General features: G+C 41.5%; 1 protein-coding gene across 4 annotated transcripts in view; it reads right to left on the bottom strand.

Moving 5' to 3' along the window:
• The window catches only part of SFMBT1 (Scm like with four mbt domains 1), a 477315-nt gene that overhangs the window by 12905 nt on the left and 439411 nt on the right, over positions 1-24999 (bottom strand). For all 4 annotated transcript variants that reach the window (XM_069206385.1, XM_069206386.1, XM_069206384.1 and 1 more), the window contains 2 exons: positions 14747-14983; positions 6926-7054 (listed from right to left, as the gene is read on the bottom strand). In XM_069206385.1, coding sequence (XP_069062486.1) covers positions 6926-7054; positions 14747-14983 — 366 coding nt within the window. The remainder of the gene's footprint in view (positions 1-6925; positions 7055-14746; positions 14984-24999) is intronic.

Raw genomic sequence — 24999 nt, forward strand, 5'->3', positions numbered from 1 at the left:
AGCGTTCTTCTCGTGAGTACTTTGTTTCGACGTCTTACTCACGGTTTTCGCCGTTTCCTCAAGATCGATCTCCTCAGAGTCCGAATCCTGGGTGGAGAATGTTTCTTCCTCCTCCTCGAAACGTCCTGTCGGCGCCGACGCCATTTGCAGTCTTCTTGCTCTTCGGTCCCTGAGTGTCTTCCTGGACCGAAACGCTCAACAGGCCTCACAAGTATCCTCCTTGTGTTCTGGTGACAAACACAAGTTACAGACCAGATGTTGACCTGTATATGGATACTTGTTATGGCATTTTGGACAGAAGCGGAATGGGGTCCGTTCCATCAGCCTTGAAGAGACACGTGGCCGGGCCGACCAGGCCCCGACGGGGATCGAAAAAACCCCCGAAGGGCCACCGGAGCTTTTCTTAATTCAGTGTTGATCTGTTGTAACTAACCCGATACCGAACGCAAACAATACCGACGATTTTTCCGAGATTCTAACTAACTTTCCGACCCGAAACACGGAGCGAAAAGGAACACGTCCGAACCCGATGGCGGAAAAAAAACAATCTAAGATGGAGTTGACGCCCATGCGCAATGGAGTCGAAATGGGAGGAGTCCCTCGGTCTCGTGACTCGAAAAGACTTCTTCGAAGAAAAACAACTTGTAACACTCCGAGCCCAACACCAGATGGCGGGATGTGCACAGCATGTGTATCTGCAGCTACACGTGCCATCGAACTAAAACATTACCCAACTAACCAAACAGCAATTAAAAATAACAAAAGTCAATTTTTACTGTAATTTCAATAAAGGGTTTATAAGTTCAACTTAATTCACTGTATTATTGCAAAACACAAGTCCTGAATCCCACAGCTGATTGCCAGTATAAGAAAGTAGTATGTTTCAGGTTACCCATCACAAAGTATATTGACAGTTACCCATCACAAGGTATATTGACACTAACTTGTAAGGGTGTACCCCAAAAGTCACCAAATTAACCTGAACTCAAACCACTTCTAGCTATGGCATAGAGTGGACAGGATTAACTTGTGGCAATGTGTTAAGTATTTATGTAGTATAAAAATAGTAATAAAGTCAAAACACAACACAATACAATAAAAGTCCCACACCAAATAAGAAAAATTTATTCAATTTTAATGAGCAAAATAACACAAAACAACAAAAATCCAGCTAGGGGAATCAAAGATATGAGTTATTAAATAGTGAAATTTATGCCAAAAGCCGACCTGGTAGTCTATGGTTGCAGTAGACCAGGACCTAGGCACACTTCCGAAGGCTGACCTCAAAAGATCCAGATTTTGAATACTCTTAGTGGGATGGCCCGGGCAAGAATGTTACCTTTATTTTACCATTATTTCCTACTGGATTTATATGTCGGTGGACAGGATATCCATCACCGTTGTGACTAAGTAACCCATTCACCGAAATCTAAATCAGGCCCTTAGTCTGCAAAATGAGCATCAGAATTTCTCAGCAGGGTAAGGCAGAAACTGTATCCAGGAAGGTCAAAATAAAATCGGATATGCGTTGAGCAAGGTCTTAGTGAAGCCGATGATTTTGGCAGGACAAGCTCCAAGCAGGAAAAGTCACATTTTGCACCCAGGGCTGTTCTAATGTCTATCATATACTTGAGGCGCCTTCGTCCAGTCAAGAGTTCTACTGGTGGACTTAGTCTCTGAAATGGAGGTCGGATCTCTCCAGTGGGACAAGGAAGCGGGCTGTATCTGAGGAGGGATAATTTGGGTCCCATTCATAAAATAATTTTCCAGATAGGAGATGTGGATCAACTGCTAAGGTTCTGGAGCTAATTTGAGGTGATTCCATCTCAAATGTCATTCCCCTCCACCATCTACCAAATGGCAGTGCTCAGGAAAATTTAATCAAAAGTCCCAAATGTCACCAAGGAATTTCTTAGGGTAGCTTTGTCTCCATCTTCCCTCACTTCAATGCCTGGTTCTTTAGTCTCTGGCTTCAGGAATGTAAGCAATATACTTTCACTGTCTAGGGGAAGCGGAATCCATTATCTTTCTTGTCTTTGTCAGGATAAACCAGGGATCATACAAAGCAAACCCCCTTGTTCCAGCAAACATATCTACAAAGCACAGTATCGCTAGCATGTGCCACACATACAAATGTACACGTCTTCAACACATACTCTGAATGTCTGCACTAGGGTCCAGGTGCCACACTGAAGCATACCTTTCAATCAAGTGTGGCCAGTAGGTCACTCTACTTAAAAAACAAATGTCGGTTCAGAAGCTTTAATTCGCAAACAGTGGTACACTGACACCGCTACTTTATCCCACCATCCCAGGACATGGACAGCAGTACCATATAACTGCATGCTTGGTGTGCCCCTCAAGGTCACTCACAGAACAATTTCTGAACCTTTGCATTACCATAACAGGCCTAGGTCAGAACTTACATGCGAGATTAGCATGATATCTGGACTGGTAACATTCAGAATAACAGATCCACATCCAATTGGGTCACTTGGGGCAGAGGTACATGCCTGTATATCATGAAGGAGAAATTCCTGTCTCAACACAGCCCCCAGACACATTTTTGGGGCTTTACATGAGAACACCTTTGTCTCTTTATCTTAAAGCCCAGCACTGCCTTTCCTCTTCGAAAGGGGTAATTTGCAAAGCCTGTTTATTGTATAATAATGCCTATTCACTCCAGAGTTCATTTATTTTATTCAAGACACTTGTTAAGATCAGCCACATAAGGCACCCTCACTGTCCCTAGAGCTTGCTAATCCCTTAATGAGAAATACTTTTCTTATCCACTACCCAAAATATGGAACATCATGAGATCTACTACCAATTTTGAAGCTCTTGAGATGTGCATCAGCACAGAGGAAGGCAAGCAAACAGAATCTTTTGGACTGGCACATGCTGTTGTCTGGTTTGCGAATGCACTCACACTGCACCTTATTCGACATTGGGGTTACATTTCCACATTTATCAATGACCCTTGGACCTGACTGAAAGGGGTCACTGAAGTTGACATTACGCTATGACATGTAGGGCCAGATGTAGCAAATTTGGAAATTGCGACTTGCAATTTCCAATGCAGAACGGTGTCTCAGACACCGTCTGCGACTCGCTATGGGGTCGCAATGACCCACCTCATTAATATTCATGAGGTGGGTCACAAATTGCGGCCCCATAGTGAGTCTAGGCACTCGCAAACATGGAGGCCTGCTGTAGTCAGCAGACCTCCATGTTCGTGACTGCTTTTAAATAAAGCAGTTTTTTTTTTTTTTAAGTGTAGCCCGTTTTCCTTAAAGGAAAACGAGCTGCACTTAAAAAAAAATCCGAAACCTTTAGTTTCGTTTTTTTTTCAGGGCAGGTAGTGGTCCCTTGGACCACTACCTACCCTGAAAAAATATTTGTGGGTCCATTCACAAAGAGGAAGGGGTCCCGTGGGGACCCCTTCCAATTTGCGAGTGGGTTACCATCCACTTGAAGTGGATGGTAACTGCGACACCATTTGCGACCGCGTATGCGGTCGCAAATGGTATTGCATACCACTCCGAATCGCAAATAGGAAGGGGACACCCCTTCCTATTTGCGATTCTGAAATGCATATTGCGAGTCGGTACCGACTCGCAATATGCATTTCTGCATAGGGAAACGCGATTAGCGAGTCGCAAACGGCAATTTTTGCCGTTTGCGAGTCGCTATCCGTTTCCTGCATCTGGCCCGTAGTTACAAAAGTTTTGAAAGTCTTGTTTTGTATTCTTTCAGGTGTAAAACCTTGTGACGTAGCTTATTTTCTTAGAATCTGTAAATCTTGTATCCTTCCTTGTGCTTCTTTACTCAAGCGCGAATGTATATTTGTTAGTGTTTAATGCAGGTTACCAAAGTCTGTATGTCCAGTAGTGTCAGCAGATAAGGGGCACAAAGTAATTTTCCTATAAAAAACAATTTGATCCCAGACTGACTGTTTTATTAGCGTCAGTTTCCCAAGCAACATGTTAGAATGGCTGAGCACTGCTCCCGAGACGTACATGTGGCTGTTAAGCACAGCAATCCCTCACTATAACACACACAGCCATTACGTTTAAAACAAAAATACAAACAGAACATTGTATTTACTCGGTGAAAGGTATATTTCAAATATGCTAACCAATGCAGCCTGCAGATGGTTTTAAAATGTATTCACTTGAGATGTCTGAAGCCTTTAAGTTTGAATGACGTACGAACGATTTACAGAAGGCAACAATTACATCGAAATGTTCTTTTCACATGTACATGCTTTATACAAATAATGGTATATATCGCTTTCATATAGTTCAGTGGGAAGGATACTTCAGAGCACTAATGAAAACATAACAACTACAAAACTAATTTACCATGTCATAAATGTTTTTATGTACCGCTAAAATGTAGATGAATATAATAAAAGTGCATATTTCAGTAGTTATCAATTTGTGTTTCAGCACTGCCTAACATGTGTACTAAAGGGCTTGGGGATGTGGTAAAGAAGTTTACCTGTAGAAAGATATGAGGCCTGCATGTACCTTCTAAAATGTAATATTAATAATGCTCCTAGTTTAGGGTGCGACATATATGCCAAAACAATAACTTGCTGATTTGCACATGCAACAGTGTATACGCATGCACGCTGGGATGGAGGAGATTAGATGGGGAGTACTTGGCCATTTTCACACAGGGCAGAACAAACTCTAGTACAAGATTATCGTTTTATAAGATGGAAATATACGGTGCTTCTCGTTATTTAAAATGTTAGGTATTTATTTCACATTTCTGCAGTTGGAATATCGTGGTTAGAAATATACATAACTGTAAAATAAAAACATACTTACACGGAATGCATCGGTGTAAAAAATTGTTTACAAAATACTAGAATTTCATGGTGTGACTTCGCTCACTATGAAGATGATGTGGGAAGTACTTGCACAGTGTTAGGTCATTAAAGGAATCAAGGAAAATCAAGTTGGATTAGAAAGTAAAAGGATGTCAATGCATGCTGAAGGAAAAGAGGCCATGTGGGGTGAGAACTTGGAGAGTAATTAAAAGCTGGGTCTTGCACGTTTAAATGGGCAGAGCGATCATACCCCTTTTCAGACACTGTGCAGGTACCCTTGATCTGTTCCAGACAGAGTATGTGGGCAGATAAAGGGGTCTGGTTACACAAGCTGCAAACTGCGCTGTTATGAATCTTTATGAGTCTTTCTGCTTGAGCCCTGCTTTATCTGTTTTAGCCATAGCTGTTAGGTTTTCCCAGGTCCATGAGTGATGAGCTGCTCCGGTCCATTTTATTTGTTTGGGTGCTGGGACTTTTAGTCCTGGCTTTACAATGGAATACACAAAACTACAAGGTCCAGAATAGAAAGAAAAAATACTGGGCTCGAGCAGCTCGGCGAGTAGGGAAACAGTAAACTTTATAGGGCTGTTATCCTTTCCGCCCGGAGGCGCATGCCTCATCTTGGAAATCAAAATACTCACAGGATGACTTCCCCTGAGTTCTTGGATACAAGGTGAATCATTGGTAGTTGAATACTCCACATGAACGAGTTCTTTAGCACATGCCATACAGTCTTTTTTGTGGCAGGCCAGTATTTTTGGCATAGAAGTTCATAGCGGTTTAATGTATCTTAGTGGGACCCACATCGACTTGTTTTTGAGGACTAAGGTTTTGCTTTGTGCCATGAAGACCAGTCGTTCTGTCATAAAAAAGATGCCTGTAGTTGCATACCTGGCCATTTGGGTATCAAACCTGAATACTTCAGGAGAGAGTAGGTTTTTCTCCGATTCCAACATTGAGCTGTATGGTCCCGCTCTTCTCTTATGCATGTGCTGATTCATTATGCTTTTATCTTGATTTCTGCTGACAATGGTTCCAACAGATGAGTCCAACAAGTGCCCCATGTTCAAACACTAAGGATGACTGGATTCTTGAGACTCTTGAAAGGTTTGATGTTCTCACCTGTCTCTGGGCGTTTGTGACTCCTTAAATTGGTGCACAGCTCAGTTCTTTTTCTACGGCAAGTATAGTGGTAGAGTCTGGGAGACCAATTGTTTTATTTCCATATTTCCTTCTGTTCCTGACAAATCGATGGTAGCTCCCAGATTTCTGAAACAGCTGAAGATGTCTACCACTTGGCTTGTTCCACTCTTTACAGACGTGTGTGTTCTACACCACAAGTGATTCTCAAATATACTCATTGTTTCTGTAGTTTGGTTGCTACTTTCAAAAGTTTGCAGTGTTTGCTTTGATATTTGGTTTCCGGAGCATCACTGTAGATTTCGATGATTTGCCTTACAGAAAATTCATGGTACAATATTTTTCCAATGCAGTTTTTTGAAGCTCTGTGTTCATGCTAGCAGGATGAAACTGTCGGCATACAAAAGATGCAGGATGCATAGGTTTTTTGCTCTTGGACCATCGAATGAGTGGAGGCTCAGTCTGTAATATAGATCACAGAGGCACACTGTATTTTGGAGGCACACCACTATTATCACACTTTGGCCAAATGTTAAGAAAGATATGTAGCCCGACTTTAGCAATAGGGCATGTCACTTTAAATATCTAAGTATGCTATATCATAGGGAGACACTCAGTGCACACTTGATATTCAGAAACGTTATAATCTATAGTCAAGAAATGAGTATTTCAAATTGAACAATATGGCAGAGTGGTTAAGTGCTACAAAGAATACGTTTTCACCTGACACTGAACACTGGTTTTGCGATCATTTTTATTTTTGCTACTGTCAAGCTTTTTTTTCGAGAAGACACAATGACATAAATTGTGAACAGTATAAAAGAGATTGTGAAAATGATTTGCTGTCTCTTTGTTCCACCCCCCTCCTATTTTATCTGTTCCTTTACATCATGAATACATTCACAGAATCGCCTGGAACACAAAAGAAAAGTACGTTCAAAGTACCTGATCGTGGAAAACTCGAGCTAATGGTGCACAGTCTGTGGATCTAATGAACCTCACCACGTCGGCCACTGTCCACTCCAGCGGGTTACTGTCGAGTTGTAAATGCTCGTCAACTGCAATCTTTATTTCCTATTTCACAAAACAAAATTAGGCAAACTAGTAAGTTCATACTGCCGAACTGAGAGGCACAGGACTCCAACTGCCATACGGAGTTTGCCATAAAGTGGCAACATAAAGGGTGGGCAACTGGTGTTGCATTTACTTTAATGGGAAGAGAGGAGTGAGTTGAAGTACAGGTTCTACAAAACTGACCACAAAATACAACAGAGGTTAGGATTTCAGAGCATCTATTGTCAGAATCCAGATGTGAGGACACATCCCACTATGCTCTCAATCCATGACTCTTCCTAAAGATCAGACTGACCAAATGCTACCTGCAATAGGCTGTAGACCACAAAAGACCGCTACAGTTTGCCGTATTGTTTGATGACTACCAGCCGGTGGGACTCCCTGACCCAATGTTAACCTTTAGGCTATGCCCTTATCACAAGAGGAGTGTCATCAGACATCTGGGATAACTTTTTTTTATGATTTCCCTGCTGCTGCTTTGAAAAGTATAACAAACGTGGAAGGTATCTGCCATAAGAAATTTCAGGAATATTAACCTTGTTCCCAGTAAGAAGCTCTGCAACTTGCACCACATCAGTTGCCGCCAATGATAATGGGTATTGTGTGGGGGGCAATGGGAAGAAACAGGACAAGAAGACACCTGCTGATTTACCGCCTCGAGCACAAAAAGTGATGAATGGAATGCTTGAAATAATCTCAGCCAATGGCAACTATTCTGAGTTGTATTTCAATTCAGAGCCATTTCAGACAGGAACAAACCATATTGATATGATTTATGACTTTGCTCAGGGGAAGTCCATACATAACTGTCAGGACCAGTCACCTATGATCAGGAACTCAAACATCTCCAGACCAATTTCAGCCTTGCTGGGCTATATCAGTGAGGTTCCCTTGAAAGCCTTGGCACAGCAAGCTCGGGACCCACAAATGGGCACATCCCTCCTACTTGAGGAGACTCTCACAGAAATCACAAAATGTTACAGATAGGATGGTTGAAATCATCTTGGCCAGCCTTTATTCCAATGCATTGTTGCAAGACAGTATAATGGGAACATTAATCTCTAGGCGCACACAATCCATCGCCTTAATCCCATTCATAAGCCACGAAGTGCAGCCATTCACAAAGGGTGTGCTGTACCGGGACATGTCGTGGTGCAATGCCTCAGAAGGTAGTTTTAGATACATCAGAATTCATAATTGCAAGCTTGCAAAAAAAGTAAATAACGTTATAATTGGTAATAATGTACAAACATGCATATAATTTACAAAAAAGCAATCATCAATTGCTCCTAGAAATCCCAAAAGTAAAAAAAAAACGACACCACCGAACCAAGCCTTTTCCTGTGTCTGGAGCCCAATAGGATACCCTACTTAATCTATTCAGAGGCCATTTGAAAGACTCACTTTAAACATCGCCTGTACTGTTATTACTATTTTTATTGTTAACCTTTCAGAATGTTCAATGTGGATCACTCAGGTGATAATGAGGCTGGTGATGGGGATAAGAAATATGCATTATAATTCGAAGTAAATCATTAATCGGGGTGATTTTTCGGGGGCATTTCAATGCTTTGCATTTAAAGAAGCATGATTTAAAGAGACCTGCAAATACAACTTGAGAGATAACCATAAAGCAGCATGACTGAAGATTTTGCTAAACAAAAAATGTTCATGCACACAGTGTCAACGCATAAGAAAGGCACTTGTTATAGTCCTGCATAAAGCTGGATATGACTGTTGTGTTATTCAATGATGTATGTTACTTTTTTTCCAACCTTAATAATAACTACTTTGAAGCTATCATCTTTCCCTCTCGAACATATTTCAATTGGAAGAAAGGGACATGCTACTTTATGTCACAGCAACTGACATGAATGCTCACATAAAGTAACAAAGGAACGTGCACCAGGGTGAATAGGACAGGCCCATCATGTTATGTACCCTGAAGAGTATACAGACTGATATCTGTTGCACAAAGATACCGTGACTGCTTCAAAAATGTCATACATAGTTTTAGCCCCAGAAAATTCACAGCAAACTTTAGATACTACATAATATATTGGGAAACAGTCCTGCTGAATGCCTGAGACTGGTTAGTAGTAGCTGATAGACGAAACATATCTACAATGCAGACAGACATCAAGGGTCCTAATACAAACTCGTTTTTAACTTAGTAACAGTAAAGTATTAATAGGCTTCCAAGTCGGCTAACCATAGACACTTTCAAACACTTGGTCCTAGAATGTCAACCCAAACATTCGGAGAAGCTTCACATTCTAAGCAGCTTATTGGTACAGAACTGCAAGCAACACTCTGTTTTCTCCTGTGACACGCAGCTGGTCACAACAGACCAACTGAGAGCTCCCGAGGAGCTCACCCTTGACACAAACATCAAACCATGCCAAGAAGCAGACACAGTGGAGAGGCATGTCACTCTAAGTGCTTGAGGGTTTGATTGTCTCTTTAGTAACTATGATGTAGTACAATTTTTTTGCAGATTTGTCTTGAGCACTCGAGCCAATGAAAAAGGGTGGCATGCTCTCTAATTCATAGGTGCTTTTGTATTTTCATTTTGTGTTGACACGCACACTGCTACCTCTGCCAGGACGTATCCCACTCTTGTGAGGACCTGATCTCATGCAGCCACTCATCACTTATTTGTGCCCCCTGTGGAGCTATTCCTGCCATGAGGGCTAATGCTTGACATAATGGTGGCAATTCTTAAAACACTGGAACAATCCATGGTATACGTATGCCCAACCCTGGTATAGTGTCACTTTTGGGATAATGGGGGTAATTTCTAGTACATTCTGGCTACACGTTGTGATGGCACCCTTTCCTTGTAGCATACTGACCCTAATTTAATGGTGGAACTCCTTGGTGTATTGTGGGTGTCCATGTTCTGTGGTGACCACGTTTGGCATAATGCAGGCCTAGGCATGGTGTGAACATTCTCGTTATGATGGTGACTGCCCTACTACAATACTGCATAATGGGAGTACTTCTTGGCACATTGTAGTCATCCATAGCATGTTTGTTCTCCTACTCCTCTCATAGTGGTGTTAGTTTGAAGCATACTGAGAGTCTGCGTGAAATGCTGGCGGGCACCCAATATAATGTTGGCCCGTGCACTGTAGAATAAATTATTCTCATACTGTAGCAATAAGTTGCATGATGGTTCTCAGTGCAGATATAATGTTGCACTGGACATAATGGTGGTAATTACTGAAATATCACTACCCACTGTATGATAATACTGATTACTTTTATAATGCTATCCTTGGCTTATTGTAAACATCCTTGCTAAGGAGGTGCACAATCCTGGAATATTGCTGGTGAGAGAGCGTAGCTTATATAATTAGTATTAACATGAAATGTTTATGAACTAATGTACCATAATGCTGCATAGAAACTGTATTAATATGTTTTGCTAAAACGTGCACTTGAAATGTACCCACGGGGAGTGGCCACCAATGTATACGGGAACTAATTAAAATGACTAATGTTGATGAATTATTGCATTTAAATGGTTTTACACTAATTATTAATGATTATATTACTAAAGTTTTGTTAAATAATCTTTTAGGCCTTAGTTAGCATGAGTCGAGGCCTAGCTGCCCGATTCTCATATTAAATATGTTTTTCTAAACGTGCAGTGTGCTGACTTGCTAAAGGACATGAATTCTTGTTTTTTTACTTCAAACTAGAAGCTGAATGTAACTATAGTAGATCCGTTCTCATGAAGTTCGACTTGCTTGTAGAAATATTCTAACTGAATGCAACAGTGTAGATTAATGTTAAGTACAAGGTCGCCTAAACCGGTACAGACAATGGAGCCACTGACTGAAGATGCGCAAAGAATTACAAAAGGATGAAATCATACCGGACATTCTACCTCTAAAGACGTCAATCATAAGGACCAATAAAATGCCTGAGAACTGTTATGGGGTGACAAATTCAATGACCTAATGTAAAGTTAATTGGAAGGAGATAGTGGGGTGCAACCCCTTGTCCAATCAAGTTTTAGGGGAATGTGCAACGAAAAGGGGATAAAAACCCTTGACACCAGGAAGTAAATCAGAACAGGAGGGATAGGAGAGAGATTAGGGGAGATGCTGATGCAAATTGCTATGATCCAGACACTTTGTCACTTTGACTAGTGACTTGATAATTTTAGTTAGAACCGTCCTTGTCCTTAGATTGCCCATTTACACTTTACCTCCTTATGAGGGAAGTGTCCCCTTTTACTCAAGCTGAGTTCCTGACTGATGGCGAATCAACTGGTGTCCTGAAGATGAAGACCGAACCTGAGTGCTGACCCAAACTTAGAGGGTAACTATATGACAATGAAATTGTGATTGTCTGTTTGCTTTTCCTTTCTAGGTACCAACTGCTTTTCTTTTGACAGAGACCATAGTTAGATGTTTTCCAAATTGATGTTACTAAATTGTTTTGCATGAAGCCCAACGTGCCAATGCTAATTCGAGGTTAGTTAAGAGGTTCACTAAACTTACGCAAATAGACAAATGACTGAATCTATGCTTTGTTGAATAATGTGTTAATGATACTCTGCTAAGGATAGCCCATGTTCACGCCTTGTTATGTTCTGATGTTTGTGATTCTTGCTTTGATGAAATCTTATCAAAGTTGCCATATTGTGACTATGCTAATGTGTTTTCTGGTTTTGAGACTAATAAACTTATTAGTAGAATTGTAACCAATAGGGAATAAATATCACAAAATTCATACTAAACTGGTGTGGTTATTCATGACTGAAAGGTCACAGTGGTGTCTTGAGTTTAATTAAATGTCATTGACTAAGGTGAAATGCATTGTGGTAATAAATATTGATGATATTATTGACGTACAGTATTGATTGACATGTTGATTAGCTATCTCGTCCTAAGGTGTCTTCAATCAGGATCAAAAGATTCATTGGCCTAAAACGAGTCCCAAAGTGTATAAATTAGTCATAGAGGGACGCATTAACACTGGGATAATGATGGTAATTTCTCACATATTGTGGTCAGCAATGGTCTGATGGTGCCACCACAATTATAATACTGCTGTAGTGTAATGGTGGTAATTTCTGGCACACTATCGGCATCTATGTCATGGTGTTGTCTCTACTGGTATAATGTAAGCTCTGCAATAATGGTGGAAATTACTGATATACTGTGGTACCGTAATGTTTATGGCTGGCCCTGAAACAGCGCAGTTAATTTAGGCATAATGTAGGCACGGTTCCCACTACTGGTATAATGCGGGTCACAGTGCAATGATGCATTTTTCTTTACATACTACTGACATCAATAGCATGTTGATGCCCTAGCACAATGGTGGTACCCTTTTGAATATTTTGTACAGTCACAATATTATTGTGCCCATTCTTGGTATAATGCTGACCATAGGACAATTATAATAATTGAGATATTGTGGAGTTCTGGTAACTGCCTTGGCATTATGATGGCCTTGGTATTTAGGGGCATCCTTATCATGGTAGTGCTTAACCGAGGGATATTTGTCAAATACATTCATGTTTTATGACGTGTGTAGTCATTTCATTACTTATTTTATTCAAAGATGTTGTATTTCTACTACCGATGCATATTTGTTTCTTTATGTTTTTAGTTTTTATATTGCTGCACATACAGCCAAACACAGCAAGTAAGAGTATGGAAAGCTGCAGTGAAGGAGGAGTTATCGCCTCAGTTAGAAGTAGGTATTAATGGGTCAAACACTAAAAATCAGTACTTTGCTCTTTGCACCCGCCTCACAGTAGCCACATCTCATTTAACAGCGGCAAAACTGCTCTTTCCCTGTAATCAGAGCTGCCACCTGCTCTGGTATTATAAAAACTGAGACCACCAGGGATTCACTGGCAAGACTGGTGTAGGAAGGGTTGCCCTACTCAGGGGCCTCCATTATACGTGTTCCACCAAGGAGCACTTCTCGCTCTGCGGTCCCAGACATGAGAAATAAACATTAGTGCCCCACATCATGCTTTGAAGAAAACTGCCAGTGTCTCGGGGGCACTGATTTTTCCCCCAAAAAATACATGTTTATTTAAATAAAAATATACTGCCCAATTCACCATACTGCTATGAAATGACAGGCCAGGCTCTACTGCTCAATTTCAGTGCTCCCTCTTTGTAGGAGGAATCATTTTCAGTGAACAGTCCCTGAGAGTTCCTGGGGAACTTCATGAATGGGGAATTCTACCTTTGCAGGTGTGTATATACCCTTCACCACTTTGCCAACAGTCTTTGGCGATAGTGCAGAGTACTGTTCATTTCCTGTCTACATGAAGCCAATGTAGTGATGCGAAGGCTGGCTTATTACGTAGGCGTGCTGGCAATTTCAGACACACACTGGCCACCTTTTTTTTTTTGGAGTCCTTGCATGCTTTTGAAGAGATTATGTAAAAGACTGCTGTTGACCATGCTGCAGTAGTCAAGATGGGCCCTCTCAAGCGTTTTTATTAATTCTACCTGGAGATCAATGCGGACATGCAAATGCTTATCCGGAGATGGGAGAGTGGTAGATTGATGCCCTTAACCACCACCTAGAACTAGGAGCAAAATCAAGAAGTGGTTTGAGCCTCTCTAATCTGCCACACGCCGCTGCATTCTGCCTGAAATTGCTAGATCACTTATTTCATTTGAACTACGCCCCTTCCAATTGGTTTATCAGTTATCAAATTCGTTTAAGAATCAAAACAGAAGGAGCAGGTTGGAAAAATGAAAGGAAAAGAAAGAAACGTTAGTTATAATAAAGAGATTATGAAAAAGGTATGACAAAGAAACCACATGGTCAGATTTAATGAAATACCAGTACCGTCTATGGCATTTTAAAGTTTTTAAGAAGAATGTGCAGTAAAATGTCCTTTTCTGCCACAGTTTCTCAAATTTTTTTTTTTTAGGGGGGTGCAGAGGGTGGGACTTGCTTGGCACTCCATGTATGTACTGGAATATTTCAGGATCAATGGCCTTTCCGCATGTGGAAAGTGTGCTGTAAAACATCTTGTTGGATCCAGTTTTTTTCGAATTCTTCATGGGAGTGGGGATCCAGACCAAACAGGCCCAGGGGAGATTTAGGTCTCTTGTTTCATCTGCTCGCTTGGTGCAATTCAGAGTGAGTATTTACGTCCCCATCAGCTTCAAAGACCACCAATTATGGTTTAGAATGTAGGAAAGGTCGCATGATGAATAGCCATTAATGGTGTAAAATAACAAAGATGGAGATATAACTCATAACAGCAAAGGAGACACTGAAGGGGAGTTGAAAGAAAATTGGGCTGCAAGGAAAAGTTTTGCCAGCACTTTTTCCCCACACATTCACTCACCAACAAATTGGAAGTTTTTACCTTCAGCCATGTCCCTGTCCCCCTTAGCCTTACCTCAAGTCCTTCCATTACAATATTCTTGCATACTACACAGTACAATATTAGACAGTCAACACACAGGATACAAGGATACGACAGGAGGTTTGTGTCTTTCTGTATTTCAATTTGTGATGCCTAGACAAATAGGCAGATAGCTAGCAGCCCTGTGGATAGTAAATTCACTCTCTTAGCATCATAGTAGATAAAATAAACACGAATCACAATTTGAAAAATATATAACATTTATATGAGGTAAAGCTAATTCACTTCGTGCAGAAGGCTTGTTTTAAAAAGATGACAACCCTGACCTTTGGTGAAGGTGGTTTGTTTTCGTCATCGGAGAACGAAAAGAAACGTAACTTCCGTTTCCTCTTTTCTCGATCTTGCGCCAGAGAATGAGACCGCTCACTATGCGTAGGAGAGGATGACCGGGATTTCTTCTCTGACACTTCAGATCCCTCGTGGAGATCATCCTGAAGATCCACAGTGCTGTCCTCGCTTAGGGATTCGGCATCCAGTTCATCCTGCTCTTCTTCGTCAGTGCCCTGGAACAAGGGAAGAAAGCCAAGGTTAGAACCAAAATTGTACTTGTTGAAGTATTTATTTATGGTTTAGTGAGATATCAGAACTCTCTATGTATCACAGCATTGCACACTGCACATTAGCTGCGTCTAAGACAGAAGAATTATGAAACATCACTTAGCCACTCAACCTGAAATGCAGGATAACACCAAATCAGGCGCTCGGTTTAACAGTACAGGGAATACCAACACATGCACCTGAATCAGCATTATGGGAAGCGTGCACATTTCATTCTGATCCTGTAGTTTTCCCTACGCCAATCTTGCTGGGTCAAAAAATGTATGGGGGCAAACTCAAGATTCTGAGGCTGCAGCTCCTACCACGGGAAACATGCAGAATAACTTCATTATCTCCAATCCCACCATGCAGGACTCAGAACGGGCGGCAACACCACACAAGAAAAAACACACACCACATTGCTGCCCTCAGTGGTATTACTTCCTGGTACGCTGCCACACCGGAAAGGATAGCCTTAGTCATACAAATGCTAACCATGTTTACTATTTTTTGGGTAGTAACATTGTTTCAGTGAACAAATGTTTCCAAATGAGAATCTTAGAAAAAGGAGTCAAACCATCGCATTAAGATATGAGCGATAAACACTTCAGTACAGGAATTTAGCCTATCTGGGATACAGAAGTGTGTAAATTATAAACACATTCCATTGTCGCCAATGAAGACATCACAATAAATAGGTAATTCCAATAGGTAAATGCAATATTGTTAATACTTGGAGACAGTACTAAATAAAACAGTAACTTTTGAGGTGTATCATACCCACCGTCATTAGAAGCTTTATCAGTTGCTGCAAAATTTAGCCCACAAGTCTGGAGGAAATATTGATTCAGGCCGAAGCAAGATTATGAGCTGTGGCCTAAACCTCGCACCTGTAGCTGATATCTATGCATATTACATCCCCTCTCACCTTTTGGTTATTAATGACTGGTGGTATGGGACCCTGGAGGACCCCGCATATGCACTGGAGAAGTAGGCTATAAATGATACACCTATCACGTCCTATCTCTATGGAGGGGGATGAGGGGAGGGATTCGGGGGAGGGAGAGCATGAGCACCCTGCCACCTGAATGGTTCTGAGACTTTGGGGAAGTGATCTGTGGTGTATGGGGTGGTGGGGCTGTCTTATAGAACAGACATCTTTGGTGGGATTGCCTCTTACCCTAGGTATCTCGATTAGGCAATGTTATACAGGGCACTATTTTGAAATCATAGAGACCTGCAGCTGGAATTTCACTTGCATCAGAGCCAATTCCATCGATACCTCCATCTCTATCATGCTCTCACCCCCTACAATCAACATCTGACAGATCTCCCTGAAATTAACCCCCTCAAGGGCAGACTCCTTATGGGAGACCTCAACACACACAAAATCACACAGATTTACCGAAAACCTGGTCACTAATAGTACTAACACTCTACCTGTCCTTGGGGCTGCCTGGGAACAAGATATTGAAATGCTAGATGATCATGATTGGACAGAGGCCATTGGGACTCACAGGGAGTTGCGGTGTTGACCCGCCTCTGACTTATTCAATTTAAATAATTACATTTGGCCTACTATACCCGACACCACCTGTGGCACATGGGTCTGGTGGCCTTGTCCCAGTTCAACTGTGGTGTGGCAGAAGGTACCTTTTTGCAGTCCGTGTGGGGTTGTACAGCACTAGATGTGTTCTGGCGGGGAGTTCTCTCCTGTCTGAGCAGAGTCCTCTCTTGGGTTCCACCTAGAGATCCTAAGTTGGTCCTCTTGCCTGCCGCTGAAGATATTGGGGGCAATAGATATAAGCATGCTCTCCTGTTCCTAGGCCTCACTCCTGCCAAACGCGATATCGCCATACATTGGAAAGACATAACACCACCCACACTTGCTGTTTGGAAAAGGAGTTTAGACCACTGAATGGGGTTGGAGGTGGCTGTCTACCAACCTAGGGGATGCCCTCAAAAACATTAAAAAAATTGGCAATGATGGGCTGAATACTGAAGTATTGTTTTTTGCCAATGTACCCTCTTGACCTGGGACCAGAAGGGAGCATTCCGAGCCACAGACCGCTAAACGTACATGACACCTGACAACTGAGACATTTGGGGGGTTGGTTGGGGGTCGGGGGTATTTTCATGTGCAAGTTGTTAGTTTTTCTTCTTCTTTTTATTGTTGATCTAAGTTCTGGTTTTACTTTTCACATACACTGTACAATGAATTTTCAAAGCTCATCACTTCTTGTGGCCTTCTAGGCTGCGTTTGTACACTGACTTCAATAAAATGTGTTCTGGAAAACCTGCACCTGTGGGACTTCCCACAAACACTTTCACGAGTAAAAACCTTGTACAATGCAACTGGCGGAAAGTGCATGGAATGTGAAAAAACACTTCCAGAAATTGATGTACAAACACATATTCCCATAGTTCACCCTCATTCTACAGGTACAAGTTGTAGTGATGTGCTGTTCTAATTACCGTAACCTGGTCATACTGGACTGGGTATTAGTTTACATGGTAAATAAACTGTGTATGATACTTAACACGTACAAATACTTGTTTCTTACCATATGTACCAGTTTCAGTTAACTAAAATGGTCAGAATTTGCAGAAAAATTAAACATAGCTGCTTTCATGCACGTATAATATTTTGTGCTACTCTCTGATCCAGTGGCTTAGTTCTTGATTTTAGGTACATATACTGTGTTTCTGCACTTTCATATTTCTAGGAGTAAAAGGAGTTTTCTGCAAAACACTAGCAGTTTTTTTGTCCGGTAGCGAAAAGTATTATAGACCTCATGTTCTTCTAAATCTCCTTTGTGAACAAAGAAGGAAGAATCAGTGCATCAGTATGCCTGGCAGAAAAAGCTAATTCCTCAGGTGATAATACGGGGGGCCAAGCTAAAACGACTTTACCAAAACTCCGAATAGAAGATAGCAGGAGCCAGACAAGACCCATCCTCTCCCCTCTAACTATTAGGCTTCCACCGTCACTTATGAAGTGCAGAAATGGAAAGAACACCCTTCCCTATGCAGCAGTGCATCAATCGCGGCTAAAGGACACAACTTGCGGTACTCTACTGTCACCAGAAATTCAGCATCACTTCACACCTTGTTTTACAGTACACTGTTTCAAATCATCTCTTGCTCGCTCTAGTAAAATTATTGTTTCTTTAATATCACTATACACATAACCCTTTCAGGTATAGTTCTGAGTCCTTCCCACTTTGGTGGCTTGAGACCTAAGCTTAGATCATCTTGATAAGGGATCCAAAGAGGGTCCATGTATTGGATAAAAAGTGTGATGCAGGTCAGGAGCCTGCCAATCAGAATGTGGTTTCTTCACCTTCACCTCCTACCAAATTACTTTCATCATTGAAATCAGTTCAGTATTTCTAGTTCACTCTGTTTTCTTCTGGTGTCGTTGCCTGGTCAAGAACAAACATCTGGAACAGGAGCACATTAAAGCCTCTCTCATCCACAGTGGCAAGTTACATCGTGGACAGACTTCTTATAGAAATAGAATATGCAAGGTGATTGACTACCTCCTGTTAAATCCCTTTTATTCTCGCTTATCTGGGATCTTTAACTTTCCATGTTGGGACTGAATATGCTGTATAAATAGTGTGCAAGGACACTTTGGGCCTAATAACAACTTCGGCGGACGGAAAAGCCCGTCCGCCGAAGTTCCGTCAGGCAGGTTGCACCAATGTGGCTGCCTCCCCACCGGGGCCATTACGGGTTTCCCGCTGGCCCAATCGTAATAGAGCCGGTGGCAATGCTCTAGTGTGTAGGGTGCACCAGCAACAGTCACAATGCTAAGCAGATAGTGGACATTGCGACACTGCTGGTCAGGGGGGCCCCTGCACTGCCCATGCCAAGTGCATGAGCAGTGGAGCCCCCCCCCCTGGGGCACCCGGTGTCCACCAACCTTTTCATGGTGGGGTTACAACCATAAAAACGTTGGCGGAGAAGGGGGTCGCAATCCCCAGGGCGGCGTTGCTTGCAGTGCGCTGCCCTGTCAGATTAGGACCGCCAGCACCGCCAGACCGTCATGTCAATGAAAACTGGTGGTCCGAACGCCGCTGTAGTAATGTGGTGGTGTCGGCCAACCACCGCGACCCTGACAGTCCATAGATCACCAGCGTTGTAATGAGGGCCTTTGACTGTTACATTATAGGCCCGTTCGCTGCAAGACTATTTGACTTCATGTGTCCTTAGAGCAGTCACTGGGAACCATGCATCTACTTTTCACGTACACTCTCAAATTAGAACAAAGAGGCTGTTAAATTCCGTTGTTTTGGGCTCCGAAATATGCATTGGCATCTATTCAGAAGTTTACACATATGCATATGCTCTCCCATGTCATCTGGGTGTTTTAGGTGGTTTCCAACCGATGTTGGTCGGCCTTTTTTAATCACCCAAAACAGTGGATTTTCCATATGTTACATATGTAGGGGGACAGGAACCCCTTTCTAATCACTATTGAGCAGTCCCATTAAACATTCAAAACAATATAACTTGTGAAGACCTGCAAGTATTCCACCTCTTCGTCCAGCTTCCAAACCATTACACTTCGCTCTCTTAATCACCATGCGGTAGTGAATAGATCATTCTCTCTACCTTGATTGACTAAAGGAGGCTGCACTCTTCCTGTACATAACAGGTTCTACACCCCCTTACCTCAGGGCACTGGGCGTCTGATTATCACCAAGATGCAACTTAATGATACTACAAAGGCCCGACCCAGTCAGGTATTAATTTCTGGAAAATCGCTTATGCTATCGATGTGAACTTGAATGAAGCCAGATGATCAAACCTAAACACTATCTTGCTCACTGACCCTGAAATTCTAGTAGTATACCTCTTAACAGAACTGACATGTATTTCTTCACTAGTGGCCCAAATTCTCCATAGATCTGTTATCATTCTTAACTTTCCTGTGCCTTTGCAGCGGAAGAAAAATCACTGGATGTGTCAACTTTATAGACCGTTCCAGCGAATTATAGGAATGAATCACTCGTAAAGCCATCTTCTGCAAATGCAGGATGCAGATGGTTATAAAGTGCATATCAAGCTAGCATGTTACACAAAACCCAATATGGTCAAGTATGTTGTGTAATTTTAGGGCCATGAATCACAATCAGACTGCATGGTTTTTAGCAGTCTGACCAACAGCAACATAACAAAAGCTTCAAATATATTTAAGAAACGTATTTTAACAGAATTTGATAGTGTTGCAATTAAAGCCTTTCTCCGTGTGACAGCTGTCTAAAATGTTTAGTTTTGATAGCAACTACTCTCACAACTTTTTAACTTTCAAGCATTACAAAAAGAAAATGGACAACCTGGATTAATAAAATAAACTATTTGAAAATGGTAAGTTAATCAGAAAATGTGTGTAGGAAAATGACTGTACAAAAGAACAGACTCCCTATAGTGAGAGTTCTAGGTTATTGTTCCAAACTTTTTTGATTAGTCAGGAATATGCACTACACAGGACTTGAGACCTTTTCTTACCCACAAGAAAACTTTCTATGGGGATCAAAAGCAGAATAATTGCCTACAAAAATATTTCAATCTTTGTTTGCACAGTTTTATAAGTCAATAATTCACCTATAGGTGTGTATTAAAATGCAGTCCAATATAAATGCAACAAACATACCACAGTGCACACAATCCCTCTCAGACAATTTGACAATAGGCTGCATTCTACAACCATTTCACTGTATTCATTTTAGGTGGTATCAATAATGTAGATTTTTAGATCATGGAGAGAAATATTATTACTGGTCAAAAATATAGGATTCACAAAGCTTTTTTGTTTCTACATTTAATTGTGTATTAATGACAATTACTGCCTTGATCACAAATATGGGCCTTGGACTGGTGATCTTTATACCTCTTTGCTTCATTTTTTCTATGGTTTATAGATACAAGTGAATTAGATCCACTCAAGTTTCAATGTGGATTTGTGACTTATGTATGTTACACTAAATTAACGTTCAATGTTAGACAATATATGTGATGTAACAAATAACCTGGAATGATACAGAACGAAAATTACGGTATACATTTTGGTTGTTTGGTACCTCATTTGGATTTTCCTACAGCAAATTTGGTGATTCAAGCTCATTCATTCTGGTATGTCTTTGATCATGTACAGTCCTGATGAAGGTAGAGCCATATAAAGGATTGTTCCACGAAACATATGTCAATGGTTTCAACTGTCCACTGCGGTAAGCCTTTTAAGAAGGCTGCCGAAATATGACGGATACCTCCTTCAGCTCTGACTTTTGGGGGGCAACAGGGACCTTGTTTTTAATATACACAAATGACTGTGACATATTGCTCTAGTGGGTGTAGGGTTTGATACATTTTTGGCGATTTTTGTAATTTTGTTAGATTACTGGTTATACATTATGAAATTAAAATAATCCCTTTTGAAGAATAATTTTGGAATTATGCTTTGTGATCAAATAAAAAAAGTAGATACTCGGAAACATATTAGTAAGAACTGAAAATATATAAACGCATGGGAAAATGTTTATAGTTTTTTCACCTGGTTCAAAAGAGAGGGTGCTGCATCCTATTTCTCACGCCCTGTCAGTTTTTTGTGGATTCTACTAGCAAGCCACAAAGGTTTTCATAGACCTACAAAGCATGGACAGGTTTCAGAAAGTAAGAACTGGAAACAGCCTTTTTTGCACAAACCGGCCACTCCATGTATTTTCGGGCTCATCAACTCACTTAGGGCCGGATTATGATCTAGACAGATTTAGGTGCGAAGATGCTAGGTGGCTGGCATTATCTTTTACAGCAGGTATCCCCAAAACTTAACAAGTCTAACTTCCCTTGAATGAGGAACAACCTGTGCACCCTGAATTAGCATATCCATTTCTGCTTGCAGAACGCCCATTCCGGGGAAAATTCAACTTCCATTTATCACCTGCTCATAGCCTTTGGGGGAGAGTGCAGAGCCAGGGCTGAGGTAGGGAGCATGGGAAGAGATACAGGATGCTGGTCTAAGCAGAGGAAAGTTGTTCATGCTCGTCCATTCTCTGTGGGGTGGGAAGGTGGGGGATAAGCTATGCCTGCACCTGCAGTCCTTGCTCGATCATCATGCACGACTGCCAGCTGGATTTCTCAGAGAGTAAAACTGCATATAGTATTTCCACACCCAAAAGATCCTGCACCCAGAAAATTCAGGCCAGTTGTGATCGAGGGGGGTGCACTACCTCACCTGGGGATACTGCTATGCCTGACACGCAAGCGGGCCTTACTGCAAGGTTCTGCACAGGTTTTTGACCATTTGATGAAAGCCTACAAACACACCTCTATTAACATGAACAATGGGCCATGCTGTATCATATTTTAGGTGCTTGGTTTTTTTTCATTTAGAAGAAGTACAAACATGCACAATAACTGCAATACTTAATGGTGATCTGTGAATTCTAGTTGTCCCCTGGCTGCCAATGCATTAAACAGCCTTTTCTTTTAAGATGCTGACACTGCAAACTCAGGAACAGACAGTTGGTGAAGATGTGCACGTCAGGTGCACAGAATACATTTACCAGAAGCTCTTCTGTGTACTAAAAAGTGTGGTTAATAATGATAAGTCCATATCCACCTGCAGGCACAAAACTCCACAGTGCCAAGAAAGTATCCGCTCTTAAAAAGCACCATCTCAATTCACACAGTTTACACATATCTTTAACAAATGATTAACAAAATGCTTCAGGTTGGCACGATTACCTCAACCACGTTTGTACTACAGAATAGACACTAAATTAGGAAAACATAATATGATATTCTGTCAATCCAATGAACCAGGACACAAAGTGCAGCTATTAACTAATAATAGTGAATACCACAGGTACTAGACTGTATGCAGATCTACAAGATAAAGTATTTATATAGTAACCAGAAATCTCAAATGCTGTTAGAGACTTGACATTAACAGTATTCTGTCAGAAAGGACACAAATAGCTCCTGTTTTCGCAATCCCTATTCGTATCTGTTTATTAACCTCCAACAACTTTGCAGGGAACAAAAGGATCAAACAACAAGCAAGTTACCATATTTATCCTCCCAGCAACACGCTGCTCCTCAGAGGGAAAGAGACAGAAGAGAGAGAGAGAGAGAGAGGAGAAAAGAGAGAAAGAGAGAGAGAGAGAGAGAGAGAGAGAGAGAGAGAGAGAGAGAGAGAGAAGTTACCCACGTCAAAGTTATAAGATAACTTGCTCCCCCTCCTAAACATCCCACCCAGGCGTCCCAGGGAAGCACTCTGGCCTACCTATCTCCAGAAAACTATGGCCATCAAAGGAAAAATGCACCAGAGCAATCTCAGCTTGTAAATCTCCAGACATTCACTTTTTCAAACATTCTAGAAATGCTCTTGCAGAGCCTGCCTGGATGGAGACATTCCCTTTCTCTTACATTCCACTTTGGGGGCCCTGTGACAAGAGACCTGCAAACTGCACACCCAATAAATTGGTTTTCAGCAAGAGTGCAAATTACACCCAATTAGAAGTCTGAAACTTGGCATTCGAAATACCACAACAAAATTGTAGCTGATTCCACACTAAACGGTATACAAACGGCACATGTGAGCTTCTTGTTCCAGTGATTTGTGTCAGGGTTCACCTTCTCCATATTGTGAAGGCAATGTGCACATGCACTGTGCTCCTAGTCTGGGTGCAAAGAGAAGTTTGCATTTAAACTGGGATTGCCATCCAATCTTGACCGTGGTCTGAGTCTTGCTATCTATCCCAGTGAAGCATGAAGTCTGTGTGTGCCCATTTCTTTCCTAATCTTCATCAGAGCCCTCTTCCACGCCAAGTTGTTGGCCGTTTGACCTGCAATCTACATTCACCTGTTATAACTGGATACTTGCATTTCACCATGCCTTGTACCGAATTCCTCCAATCTACTGAACTAAGCACCACCTTCAAAGAGTGGCCAAACATAACACCAGTCCTTGGATTTAACAGTCTTTCACTATCACCCATTCAATCTCAGCTTGTGATCCCATAAGGTACTACAACATCCCTGCCTTCCAAGTAACCTTGGTATCCAGGGAAATTCCTCACAACATTCCCACTCCAATCTTTGCCTCGAAGTTATATTTTTGCAGAAAGTTTCAGAAGAAACAGCACATTTATTAAAGTGTGATATCTCCATTACCACGCAGTGTTTTCTGCCACTAAACTTTAAAGCACATCCACCTAATTACCTCCAGTTTCTGCTTCACTCCCAGAGCTTACTAGTGGGAACCTACTACTTCTTTTGAAGATTTCTAATGTCCTTAGTGTTGCCAGTTTTTTCAGCCTGGATTACAGGGCGTTCACATAGGAGAACAGATGCTGTTCTCCCTTTCTCAATTACTAAATTTGTGTATTCACATTGTAATAAAATGCGCTTGTGAGAAAAAACAAGCCAGAAGTTCATATCTGAGTACAAACGGAAAAGGATTGCCAAATGAGGTTAAGAGCAATGTGATAGGAGATACCAGCCAGCCTAGAGGACGAACCCAAGTTAAACAGAATAACACCTGAGGGTACAAGTAAACAACGTGATGTGGGACTGCTGAGGCATCCAAGTGTGCTCTAGTACACACTGTTCTGCTGCAGCAGGGCATGTTCTGGCCTACACATACACACTTGTCTAGCTATATAACAATGCTTTGAAGAACGTACTTGCCCTTCTTTGTACAACTCATCCCCCTTTTGCCGAAGGCAAACACTCTTTGTAGATTAGGTTTTACCAGGGGGTCAGAGGTGAGATGTGCCTCTAAAAATAACCAACATAACAATCTTTTCTTCTTAAGTGAAAATGAGCACCTGACTCCATCGAGTGATTCTATGTAACGTTAGATAAGTAAATGTGAGCGCATCATCAATGTTGTTTATTTCGCTGGAGTTAGATGCTCATTTTCACTTAAGTGTATCCCCGTAAAGCACAATAAAATGCAATATTAGAAAAA

The sequence above is a fragment of the Pleurodeles waltl genome, chromosome 9, assembly GCF_031143425.1.
Source record: "Pleurodeles waltl isolate 20211129_DDA chromosome 9, aPleWal1.hap1.20221129, whole genome shotgun sequence".
NCBI lineage: Eukaryota > Metazoa > Chordata > Amphibia > Caudata > Salamandridae > Pleurodeles > Pleurodeles waltl.